The 13418-nt window shown below is 43.6% G+C and overlaps 1 protein-coding gene across 1 annotated transcript in view; it reads left to right on the top strand.

Moving 5' to 3' along the window:
* Positions 1–13418, top strand: part of LOC110532012 (cadherin-4) — a 375041-nt gene that overhangs the window by 306854 nt on the left and 54769 nt on the right. Inside the window, exon 6 of the mRNA XM_036987924.2 lies at positions 11351–11506. Coding sequence (XP_036843819.1) covers positions 11351–11506 — 156 coding nt within the window. The remainder of the gene's footprint in view (positions 1–11350; positions 11507–13418) is intronic.

The following is a 13418-nucleotide window of genomic DNA, read 5'->3' as shown; positions in this document are numbered from 1 at the left end:
GTCGTCAGTTATATGAAATGGTGACAATATTGTACTGTCACTAAGTATGATCATTTATTTGACATTTATAGGGTGAAATCTTATAGTAAGTCGTTTATAATTTGATTGAAATGCTTTCTAACTATAGTAACAGTCATTTCAAGCCCTATTGCCCCACTTTTGTTGAATAGTAAACATTTATATATGATTTTTATATTCTCATAATATTTGTACAATGTACTTGAGCTTGTGTCCTCAGAAAGGTGTACTCCTCGTCAAATTATAACTATTTTTTACCAGAAAGGTGAGTTCCAGAACTTTCTAAAAAACTATGTAGCGTTTCCAGTTATTGTTTTATGGCCTCTCATGAAAAATAATAACTTTTGGGTATGTCTATTTTAGGTGGAAATCTACATTTTGCCCTATCAATAATACACAGACAGTCAGACAGTGGGAGAAATAACACACCTGGATTAGACACAGTGTTCATTCATAAGGTCATGGATTCAATGTGTTTCAGTCTTTCTACATACAAAACATATAGACGATTATTATAAAAAGTCAAGTCGGGTCTATTTTAAGTGAGAGCAGGAAAGATGACTTAATACCATATGAATTACATTGTTTTATATACAGCGAAAACAACGCTGTGCAAATACGCTAGAAATGGAAATGTCGCAGGAACATTTAGGAGCTGACCCCCCCCCCGTCCCCCCCCCCCCGTCCTCTCTGCACCCAGCAGCAGTACAGAGAGCATCACTCCTCTATCCTATTCCCCCTCTCTATTATTCCACCTCCTCCCCTTTCCTCTCCCTTGTTTTCCCCGGAGAGCCGGCAGCACGATAGTTTCTCATTTGATTCAGTTTTGCCAGGCAGAGGGGAGCTCGGCTCACTGATAAGATCTCCTTATTACGCAGACAAGTTTTCAGTAATGAGGAGAATTGCTTTGATCCGTCGACAAATAGGTCATTTAACCAGTGTCTGCGTTCTGACGAGAGACGTTATACTGTCTCACACATTCACACACACACACACACACGCGCGCATGCACTCACGCACACACACCCCTTTGTCTCTAACAAGAGGAGAGGGAATGAGACAGAGAGAGAGAGAGTGAGAGAGAGAGGGGGGAGGAAAACTGCTCTTGATTATTAGCGCCTTTCAAAATGAGTCCCTTTATCATTCATTACCCAGCGGAGGGCTGTGAGTGTGTAAGCACGTCTCACATGCCCACAGTGACACACACACACACACACACACACACACACCCCCACCCACCCACCGTGACACACCCACTCTGACACACACACCCACGGTGACACACAACTCACACAAAATACAGTGGAATCAAATGACTGTGATGTTTTTGACAGTGCCTCTTAGCGTTACACTGATGTTGTGTGAACGTTGTGGGAGGGGAAGGTAATTGGCTGGAATGACCAGGGAGACATGCGTTCAGCTGATTCTCCCCCAAGCAGGAGGACTTGGAAGCGGGTGGGAAATCAGGGGGCGGGAGGAACGGGGAAGAAATGAAGGAGTGCTATCACTTCTAACTGGGAAGGATTTATGCGCCGCTGCCAAAGCCAACGGATTGAAGTAATTACATTTTTTCATGCATGGTTTCTGTCCCTGAAATGGAGAGAAAGAGAGAGTGAGAGAGAAGGGGAGGCAGGAGAAATACAGTAGTTTAGCCGTGGAGAATTTTGGACTGGAAGCAGCAAATTAAGTCGGTAAGGTTTCCATCCTCCCACCCCGCCTTAAATGCTTCAGCTAAATGAGCATGGAGGACAGTAGTTAGGGGAGGGAGAGTTCAACCCAGCTGCTAGTTACACCTATAGCCCTCTCTCCTCTGTTTGTTGTTGTTGTTGTTTTGAGGATGGAAAGTCTTTGAAGTACAAGTAGCCAATCTGTAAAAAAACAGCTTGTTAATTACCATTGCCGTCAGCTTTCAAGTAATTCACTGCGTTGGAGCATAGGCCTTTGCGCAAGTACGCACGTGTGTGTGTGTGTGTGTGTGTGTGTGTGTGTGTGTGTGTGTGTGTGTGTGTGTTTGCTGTATGTAAGTAGTAGTTCCTCCAGAGAGGACTGTGAGTTTGTGCGGGGGACCATACTGTTACAACGCATTGAGAGAGGAGGAGGAGGAGGAGGACGATGATGATCCTGGTGATGATGACAGGTTGTTATGGTGATGCTAGGATCAGTCTGGATGACAGCTGTCTGACACACTATGTCCTAGTCCTTCCCTGGTTAGTCTCAGGCTATTCTCTCCCCGGGCCAGGATCCTAGTGGGTCAAAAGTACTGTCAAATTGGTACCGTGAGTGCTGAAAGATGGAGACAACTTTGTCTTTCACTTTACGACCACTCGCGGCTCGCTCCTGAAATAGTCACTGATTGGAGAAGAGGTGGTGGGATAGGAGGAGTGTGTGTGTGTGTGTGTGCGTGTGTGCGTGTGTATGTGTGAAATAGTAGCACTAGCTCTCTTCCCTCTAATGGAAGGAAGTTGGAGGGCTGGCTAGCACCTAAATTGACAGACCCCCTCAAATGAAGCCCAATTACTCTCCACTTCAGCCCAAATCACACTCCATGCAATTAACTTAATGTACTTAATAGCTCTTCTGCTCTGGAATGTGTGGGTGGGTGGTTGAGTTTGTGTGTGTGTGTGTGTGTGTTTGCACAGTCACGTGTGTAGTATATCACCAGCTATTCTCTCCGTAGGTTCATCTTTGCTTTTCTCGCAGGTTGATGTTTATTGTCATGAGTCTTGCCCTCGAGGCAGAACTGAGCAGTTTACGCTAGATAGGCCAGCTGCGAAGTCAAAATGAGCTATATTGTAAAAATGAGCTTTTTGGTCTTCATTTAAGGTTAGGGTTAGGCATTAGGGCTAGCAGGGTGGTTAGGGTTAGGTTTAAAATACAATTTTATGACGGTGTGGCTGTGCCAGCTAATCTCTACATGAGTCATCTCAATAAATGCAACCTGAATTTTCTCAGAAATGGTTTATTCTTAACCCATTCAAGTCCTTTTACTACATATGGGGCGGCAGGTAGCCTAGTGGTTGGAGCGTCGAGCCAGTAACCGAAAGGTTGCTGGATCGAATCCACGAGCTAACAAGGTTAAAAACCTGTCGTTCTGCCCCTGAACAAGGCAGTTAACCCACTGTTCCCCGGTAGGCTGTCATTGTAAATAAGAATTTGTTCTTAACTGATTTGCCTAGTTAAATAAATGTTAAATAAAAATAATAATATAGCATCATGTAGACACGTGTGCTTGTGAGAGAGGGGGACAGAAAGGGGGAGAATGTTGCAGGCCTCACTCGCAATCGACTTACATTGAGATTTGCTTATGCTGTACAACATATGGATTTCTTTATATATTGTTTTTATATATATATATATCGGTCCAGACAATTATTACGATTTGAATGTATAATGATCTGAGAAAAAGTCAAATAAAGCTGATGAAATGACTCCATTGAATGTGTTTATACTTCATGCACTCTAGGGGTATGCATAGGAGAGCGAGAGTGTGTGGATTTATTGAAATATTGTTTTTATATTTAGATACCGCTACAGACAATCTATAAAGTGCTTTCGGAAAGTATTCAGAAGATACGTTACAGCCTTATTCCAAAATGGATTAAATAAACGTTTGTCCTCATCACTCTACAGTCAATAAACCATAATGGCAAAGCGAAAACAAGGTTTTAGACATTTTAGCAAATGTTTATAAAAAAATTAAAAAAGAATTGAAAATACCTTATTTACATCAGTATTCAGACTTTTTGCTATGAGACCTGAAATTGAGCTCAGGTGCATCCTGTTTCCATTGATCATCCTTGAGATGTTTCTACAACTTGATTGGAGTCCACCCGTGGTATATTCAATAGATTGGACGTGATTTGGAAAGGCACACACCTGTCTATATAAGGTCCCACAGTTAACAGTGCATGTCAGAGCAAAAAAATCAAGCCATGGGGTCGAAGTAATTGTCGATAGAGCTCCGAGACAGGATTGTCTCGAGGCACAGATCAGGGAATGGTACCAAAACATTACTGCAGCATTGACGGTCCCCAAGAACACAGTAGCCTCTATAATTTTTAAATGGAAAAAGTTTGGAACCACCGAGACTCTTCTGAGAGCTGGTTGCCCGGCCAAATCGGTGGAAAAGAGCAATCGGTGGAAAAGGGCCTTAGTCGGGGAGGTGACCAAGAACCTGATGGCCACTCTGATAGAGCTCCAGAGTTCCTGTGTGGAGATGGGAGAACCTTCCGGAAGGACAACCATCTCTGTAGCACTCCACCAATCAGGCCTTTTAAGGTAGAGGGGCCAGACATAACCCACTCCTCAGTAAAAGGCACATGACAGCGCACTTGGAGTTTGCCAAAAGGCACCTAAAGGACTCTCAGACCATGAGAAACAAGATTCTCTGGTCTGATGATACGAAGATTGAACTATTTGGCCTGATTGCCAAGCGTCTGGAGGAAACCTGGCACCATCCCTACGGTGAAGCATGGTGGTGGCAGCATCATGCTGTGGGGATGTTTTTCAGCGGCAGAGACTGGGAGACTAGTCAGGGTCGAGGGAAAAATGAACGGAGCAAAGTACAGAGAGATCCTTGATGAAAACATGCTCCAGAGTGTTCAGCAGCTCAGATTGGAGCGAAGGTTCAATGACCCTAAGCACACAGCCAAGAAAACATAGGAGTGACTTCGGGACAAGTCTCTGAATGTCCTTGAATGGCCCAGCCAGAGCCCAGACTTGAATCCGATCGAACATCTCTGGAGAGACCTGAATATAGCTGTGCAGCGACGCTCCCCATCCAACCTGACAGAGCTTCAGAGGATCAGCAGAGAAGTATGGTGAAACTCACCAAATACAGGTGTGCCAAGCTTGTAGCGTCGTACCAAGAAGACTCGAGGCTGTAATCGCTGCCACAGGTGCTTCAACAAAGCCCAGAGTAAAGGTTCTGAATACTTATGTAAATGTGATATTTCCATTTTTTTTTAAATGTAAATGTTTGCTAAAAGTGTTAAACAAATCAAAATATATTTCAGATTTGAGATTCTTCAAAGTAGCCACCCTCTGCTTTGAAGACAGCTTTGCATACTCTTGGCATTCTGTCATCCAGCTTCACCAGGTAGTGAAGCTGGTTAAAATGTATTTCAATTAACAGATGTGCATTGTCAAAAGTACATTTGTGAAATTGATTTTCTTCTTAATCCGTTTAAGCCAATCAGTTGTCTTGTGACGAGGTAGGAGGTGGTACACAGAAGATTTCCCTATTTGGTAAAAGACCAAGTCCATATTATGGCAAGAACAGCTCAAAAAAAGCCAAGAGAGAAAACAGTCTATAGGGGCGCTATTTCATTATTGGATAAAAAAAACGTGCCCGTTTTAAGCGCAATATTTTGTCACGAAAAGATGCTCGACTATGCATATAATTGACAGCTTTGGAAAGAAAACAGTCTAACGTTTCCAAAACTGCAAAGATATTATCTGTGAGTGCCACAGAACTCATTCTACAGGTGAAACCAAGATGAAACTTCAAACAGGAAATGAGCAGAAATCCTGAAGCTCTGTTTTCAAATGTCTCCTTATATGGCTGTGACTGCAGCAGGAACGAGACTGCCCTTTCTGTCGTTTCTTCAAGATGTCTGCAGCATTGTGACGTATTTGTAGGCATATCATTGGAAGATTGGCCATAAGAGACTAAATTTTGTGTGGCCTTTGTCTAAATTTGTGCGTAATCTTCAATTGCGGTCATTTTCTCCTGGGATTCAGAACAGAAAGCACACTTCCACGAAGGATATATCATCGAAGAGATATGTGAAAAACACCTTGAGGATTGGTTCTAAACAATGTTTGCCATGTTTCCGTCGATATTATGGAGTTAATTTGGAAAAAAGTTTGGCGTAATTGATGACTGGATTTTCGTTTTTTTTTTGGTAGCCAAACGTGACGCACCAAATGGAGCAATTTCTCCTAAATATATAATCTTTCAGGAAAAACTGAACATTTGCTATCTAACAGTCTCCTCATTGAAAACATCTGAAGTTCTTCAAAGCTAAATGATTTTATTTGAATGCTTTTCTGGTTTTTGTGAAAATGTTGCCTGCTAATTGCTAACGCTAATGCTAACGCTAAATGCTACGCTAGCTAGCTACTGTTACACAAATGATTGTTTTCCTATGGTTGAGAAGCATATTTTGAAAATCTGAGATGACAGTGTTGTTAACAAAAGGCTAAGCTTGAGAGCTAGCATATTTATTTAATTTCATTTGCGATTTTCATGAATAGTTAACGTTGCGTTATGGTAATGAGCTTGAGTCTGTATTCACGATCCCGGATCCAGGATGGGTAAGTGCAAGAGGTTTTAAGACATGGTCAGTCAATCAGGAAATGTAATTCACTTTGAAAGTTTCTTCAAGTACAGTCGCAAAAACTATAACTATGAGCGATATGATGAAACTGGCTCCCATGAGGACCGCCACAGGAATGGAAGCCCCAGAGTTACCTCTGCTGCAGAGGCTAAGTTCATTAGAGGTGCCAGCCTCAGAAATGGGCAATTAACTGCACCTCAGATTGCACCTCACGGAGTTCAAATAACAGACACATCTCCACATCAACAGTTCAGAGGAGAATCAGGCCTTCATGGTCCAATTGCTGCAAAGAAACCACTACTAAAGGATTCCAATAATAAGTAGTGACTAGCTTGGGTCAAGAAACAAGAGCAATGGACATTAGACAACTGGAAATTTGTCCTTTGGTCTGATGAGTCCAAATTTGAGTTTTTGGTTCCAACCGCCGTGTCTTTGTGAGACGCTGAGTAGGTGAACAGATGATATCCGCATGTGTGGTTACCACCGTGAAGCATAGAGAATGATGTGGGGGTGCTTTGCTGGTTACCCTGTCTATGATTTATTTAGAATTCAAGGCACACTTAACCATTATGGTTATCACAGCATTCTAGAGTGATATGTCATCCCATCTGGTTTGCGCTAGTCCCACTATCATTTCTTTTTCAACAGGACAATGACCCAAAACACACCTCCAGGCTGTGTAAGGGCTATTTGACCAAGACGGAGGGAGATTGAGTGATGACCTGGCCTCCACAATTACCCAACTCAACCCAATTGTGATGATTTGGGATGAGTTGGACCGCAGAGCGAAGGAAAAGCAGCCAACAAGTGCTCAGCATATGTGGGAACTTATTCAAGACTGTTGGAAAAGCATTCCAGGTGACTACCTCATGAAGCTCGTTAAGAGAATGCAAAGCTTTCATCAAGGCAAAGGGTGGCTACTTTGAAGAATCTAAAATCTAAAATATATTTTGATTTGATTAACACTTTTTTTGTTACTACATGATTCCATCGTTGTTATTTCATAGTTTTGATGTCTTCACTATTGTTCTACAATGTAGAAAATAGTACAAATAAAGAAAACGATATATACTGTGAGACACCTAAGACAGGGAGACAGGGCGGACAGCTGATTGTATTCACAGTGGCAGACCACGTGTAACAACACATGCGCAGGATCGGTACGTCAGAACATTACACCTGCGGGACAGGTACAGGATGGCAACAACAACTTCCTGAGTTACACCTTGAACGCACAATCCCTTCATCAGTGCTCATACTGTCCGCAATAGGCTGAGAGAGGCTGGACTGAGGGCTTGTTGGCCTGTTGTAAGGCAGGTCCTCACCAGACATCACTGGCAACAACGTCTCCTATGGGCACAAACCCACCGTCGCTGGACCAGACAGGACTGGCAAAAAGTGCTCTTCACTGACGAGTCCCGGTTTTGTCTCACCAGGGGTGATGGTCAGATTCGCGTTTATTGTCGAAGGAATGAGCGTTACACTGAGGCCTGTACTCTGGAGAGGGATCGAGGTGGAGGGTCTGTCATGGTCTGGGACGGTGTGTCACAGCATCATCGGACTGAGCTTGTTGTCATTGCAGGCAATCTCAATGCTGTGCGTTACAGGGAAGACATCCCCCACCCTCATGTGGTACCCTTCCCGCAGCCTCATCCTGACATGACCCTCCAGCATGACAATGCCACCGGCCATACTGCTCGTTCTGTGCGTGATTTCCTGCAAGACAGGAATGTGACAGGCACCAAGTGCCTTGGTGGAAGAGTGGGGTAACATCTCACAGCAAGAACTGGCAAATCTGGTGCAGTCCATGAGGAGGAGATGCACTGCAGTACTTAATGCAGATGGTGGCCACACCAGATACTGACTGGTACTTTTGATTTTGACCCCCCCCCCCCCCCACCTTTGTTCAGGAACACATTATTCCTTTATTGATTATTAATTACTAACATTATTCTGTTAGTCACATGTCTGTGGAACTTGTTCAGTTCATGTCTCAGTTGTTGAAGCTTGTTATGTTCATGCAAATATTTGTTGTTAACAAATATGTTAAGTTTGCTTGAAATAAATGCAGTTGACAGTGAGAGGACGTTTCTTTTTTTGCTGAGTTTATATATATGGTTCGGACAATCTATATAACAAAAATTATTAAGATCTGATGATTCGAACATGTATTCACATGAAATGTGTATTAAAAACTTGATCCCATGCGTCCAAAGACTAATTAAATATCAGTAAGCGCAATGAACAAGTGTATTACAGGAAATTCTACATTTCCATGAACATGAAAGGGTTCCTTTTTATTTTTTTAACCTGGCAAGTCAATCACAGCCGGATGTGATGCAGCCTGGATTCAAACCAGGGACTACAGTGACTCTTCATGCACTGAGATGCAATGCCTTAGACTGCTCCCCAATCAGGGGGCCCAATTGGCTTGCTGCACACTCTACACAACAGCACCTACAGACAGTGAGCTCACTCTTACCAATGAGTTACAGTCAGTGTCAGAATGGGTCAATAAACTGGTATTAAACACATCTAAAACCAAAAGCTCTGTATTTTGGTTCATTCTCTTAGACCTAAACCTCAACAGGAGTTGAAGAAGTTGAACTCCTAGGAGTAACATCGGATAGTCCGTTTTTTATGGTCAGGTCATATCGACAAAGTTGTTGTGAAGATGGGGAGGGGTATGTCTGTTATAAAAATATGTTCTGCATTTTTTACACAAACATCAACTGTACTAGTTGTTCAGGCTCTGGTCTTGTCTTGATGTCCGGTAATATGGTCAAGTGCAGCAAAGGAAGACCAAGCAAAGTTGCAGCTGGCTCACAACAAAGCACCACACCTTGCCCTTAACTGCACACATAGAACTAACATCAACAATATGCATCCACTAGATGACGGAACTTGCTTCCATTCAGCCACAAGCATTAGTGAGGTCGGGCATTGGTGTTGGGCGAATAGGCCTGACTCGCAGTCGCCGTTCCAATTCATCCCAAAGGTGTTTGATGGGGTTGAGGTCAGTTCTTCCACACCGATCTCTACAAACCATTTCTGTATGGACCTCGCTTTGTGTACGGAGTATTGTTATGCTGAAACAGGAAAGGGCCTTCCCCAAACTGTTGCCACAAAGTTGGAAGCACAGAATTGTCTAGAATGTCATTGTGTGCTGTAGTGTTAAGATTTCCCTTCACTGGAACTAAGGGGCCTAGCCCAAACCATGAAACAGCCCCAGACCATTATTCTTCCTCCACCAAACTTTACAGTCTGCACTATCAATTCGGAAAGGTAGTATTCTCCTGGCATCTGCCAAACCCAGATTCGTCCATCGGACTGCCAGATGAACGCCAGAGACTGTTTTTCCACTGCTCCAGAGTCCAATGGCGGCGACCTTTACACCACTCCAGCCGACGCTTGGCATTGCGCATGGGTCCAATGGCATTACGCACGTGCTTCAGCACTAGGCAGTCAAGTTCGGTGAGATTGTGTGGCCTACTACTTCAGTGCTGAGCCGTTGTACTCCACTTCACAATAACAGCACTTACAGTTGACCGGGGCATCTCTAGCAAGGCAGAAATTTGATGAACATACTTGTTGGAGAGGTGGCATCCTATGACAGTGTCATGTTGAAAGTTCCTCAGCTCTTCAGTAAGGGTCATTCTACTGCCAATGTTTGTCTATGGAGATTGCATGGCGGTGTGCTCGATTTTATACGCCTGTCAGCAATGGGTGTGGCTGAAATAGCCAAATCCAGTCATTTGAAGGAGTGTCCACATACTTTTGTATATATAGTGTACGTACCCCACCAGACACGCCACTATGGGTTTCTTCACTGTTCCCAAAACAAACAAAAAAGATTGAATAAATCGCTCAGTTATGTATAGAGCATGTCATCGTGGAATGCTCTGCCATCAGTGGTTACTCAGGCAAAAAGCTAATTTAGCTTAAAGAAACTGATGAAAAAAAACACACATTGTATCTCCTCTTCTAAAGGTCTAATTTAACTGTATATAATAGTATGATTATGTATATATGAATAGTGTGTAATATTTTTCTTGGTGTCTTTCCAATATATATCTCTTATTTTTCATATATATATGTTTTTTAAATGTAATTTGTATTATTTATTTCTATTGACTGTCCTTTCTCATGTATTTGTATGTTTTATGTGAACCACAGGAAGAGTATCTGCTGCATGTGCAGTAGCTAATGGGCATCCTAATAAACTAAACTAAACTTCCTTAATAACAGTGTTTACGAGAAGAGTTTGACATTTTCATTTTCTTATTTGTCTTTTTCGGCTCACGTTGTGACAGCGTTCGAGGCACAGTCCCTGTAAGCGCTGTTTATTAAAACTCCAGCTGTCAAGCAGAAGAAAAATGCTCTTTGCAAATGTATGTTGATTTCTTTTTCTATCCACTGAAAGAAAGAGAAATATTGAATTTCCAGTTTGAAGTACCCCAGTTGTGCCAAAGAGAATGCGTTCTGCACCATTCTGTAGCACTAATGAAATTCACAGCTATAGCTGGGAGTGCTGAGTTATGATGGATGTGTTTATTTGTGTGTGTTTGTGTATGTATGTGTGTGTGTGTGCCAGCGTGCCTGTGTGTGCTTTGTGTATTTTTGATGAATTTACAATATCTGATGATTGTCCCCTGGCTCTGGCCCACGGTATCATTGGTCTCCCAGCCTCTACAGTATATGATGATCTAGTCCTGGAATCAACGCTTAACCAGTCACACCAATGAATGCAGTGGCATGGAAGAAATGATGGTTTACCATCAATGTGTGGTACTTTTCTATACGGCATCACCGTCTACCACTAGGGAACCAACACATATTTCAAAACACACTGTCAAGGCAATGTTATTTCTCCAATCTCCCATATTGCTCAATGCTTGAATGTGCTTCGAAAAAGATGAAACCCGATTTCAGAAGCAGTAGTAAGACCACAGAGTTAAAACTGACAGTCCCTTACTGTGTCTTGTCTGCAGATCCGTTCGGACCAGGACCGTAACATCTCCATCCGGTACAGCATCACGGGGGTGGGAGCGGACCAGCCACCCAATGAGGTGTTCAGTATCGACCCTGTTGCCGGGAAGATGTTCGTCACCAAACCCCTGGACCGAGAGAGGAGATCGTCGTACCATGTGAGTCACACGCGCGTATTTACGCACACGCACGTATTTACGCACACGCACCTGTGTAATGAGTTAGTGACAGGCCGGGCAGGTTGTCCAGATGAAGTGTTGATTGAGAGAGTGAAGGCTGAGGCTAGCTACAGCTACATGACATTGACCAAGTACCAACACTCGCCCTACAGACCATGAGAATGACTCTACCACAATTGGTCACCCACTCATTCATGCTTCGCTCTACAATTGTGTGTCTCTCTCTCTCTCTGTCTCTCTTTCTCCTTGCCCCTCACATCTCTCCTGTCTGCCACGCATTTGTTGGACTCAGGGAGCTCGGAGGTCCAGCTTTCCAGGAGGATGCAGGATCGATGGGGTGATTTGTTAGGAAAGGCCAAGGCTTGATGACGTCTGCTTGACTTGAAGCTCAGTCCCAGGCTGGATGGAGGTGAATAGCATCCTCTAACTGTACATCAGTTGGGCGAGGTGAGGGGCGCAGGAAGACAGGTTGAGGAAGAGATAAAGCTGTCAGAGCTGGACCTGTGTCTCTGTCAGACACCATTAAAGAACCGAATGTAGCCACACAGTCAGCAACTAATTGTCCTTTATGTACGTAAGACTGAACAGAACATGAGCTATGCTTTGTGGTAAAAGTTCTCGTTCATATCTTACAACTGTAATATCCTTGAAGATGGCTAATGCTTCCTCAAAGCGACTTTGTAGGGAGCTTTTTCATTCAGCATTGGTTTTTAATGTGCATTTCTGATTTCATAACACGGATTAAACAAAGACACAAGAAAAGTTTGAAGAGAACTTTCTCGTCTTCAAAATAAGCACGCTCCGATTCATAGCAGGCCAGGGCATCCAATCAGATAACAAAAAAAGAATACTTTCAAAAAAGGAAGAAGTCAGTGTTCTGGGTCTTGTGTTATCTCCATCGGATGCTTGGCCTGTGCCAAGTGCTGGGCGCCACGGTGCGTGGCGTGGTGTGTGTTGTTTCCTCCCTCGTACCCGGTCCCTTTCAAGATGATAACTTTCATTCGGACCCAGAATTACATCTTGGCTTCTTTAAACACGGCTGGTAATCTCTTACTGGCGGTGTTATTGAATGAGGGTGTGGGGGCCGCATGCCGCAGCGCAGGGGGAGAGATAAGGGCTTGCGGGCTCCCAGGCTGCAGTGTAGCAGAGTGCCAGTGCAGCGCTCGGATATTGGGTGCAGGGCCAGATCAGATGATGCAGAGGGAAAAAGTTAAGTCAAATTAACCTTTGGGAGACCTGGCTGATTCAATTTTTGTGAGATGCAGAGAGGAGAGAAGAGGGGAGTGGAGGGCGGTGAATAGAGGGTGGGGGAGAGAGGGCGTTCACCTGTCTTAGAGGAGGGAAGTGGATGGAGCTTCCTCCTAATTCTATTTCCCGTCACAAGGCCACAACCCTGCGGTCGGAGGCATCGCTATGACCATCTTATCAGAAGCATCGAAAAGGTGGAGGACCTGCGGCTTCAACTTTGATATTCCTCTCCTCTCAACTTTCTTTGTTTCTCTTCTTCTTGAGAATCAGATGGGTCTTGCTATGTCTGCTCCAGGATCCTGTTGATAGTCATCTCAGACATTCTGACAGGCTACATATTTGCCAGCCTTAGCCTGTAGCAGTGGGACGTTAGTCCAGGGGTCCCCTATATAATTCCTAAACCTTCACTATTTCAGTCTAATGGGATATTGTTGAATAAATCCTCTTTTGTGGATTTAAAACATGCTAGTAAGGTCAAATAGCAGTATGTCCAGTAACCCCCTGAAAATATGTTTTGTTTAATTTTTCAAATGGAGTCTGTTAGTTTGGCTCTCTCGCTGGGTGCAGTAAAAACAGAGCGTAGATGTTTATTGAATCTTAACAGATACTCTATAACTGAGTTATGTTACCAGCGTTTTTCTCC

Source organism: Oncorhynchus mykiss, chromosome 9 (assembly GCF_057628025.1).
Source record: "Oncorhynchus mykiss isolate SJ-2025 chromosome 9, ASM5762802v1, whole genome shotgun sequence".
NCBI lineage: Eukaryota > Metazoa > Chordata > Actinopteri > Salmoniformes > Salmonidae > Oncorhynchus > Oncorhynchus mykiss.
This window is presented reverse-complemented; position numbering and strand designations above follow the sequence as displayed.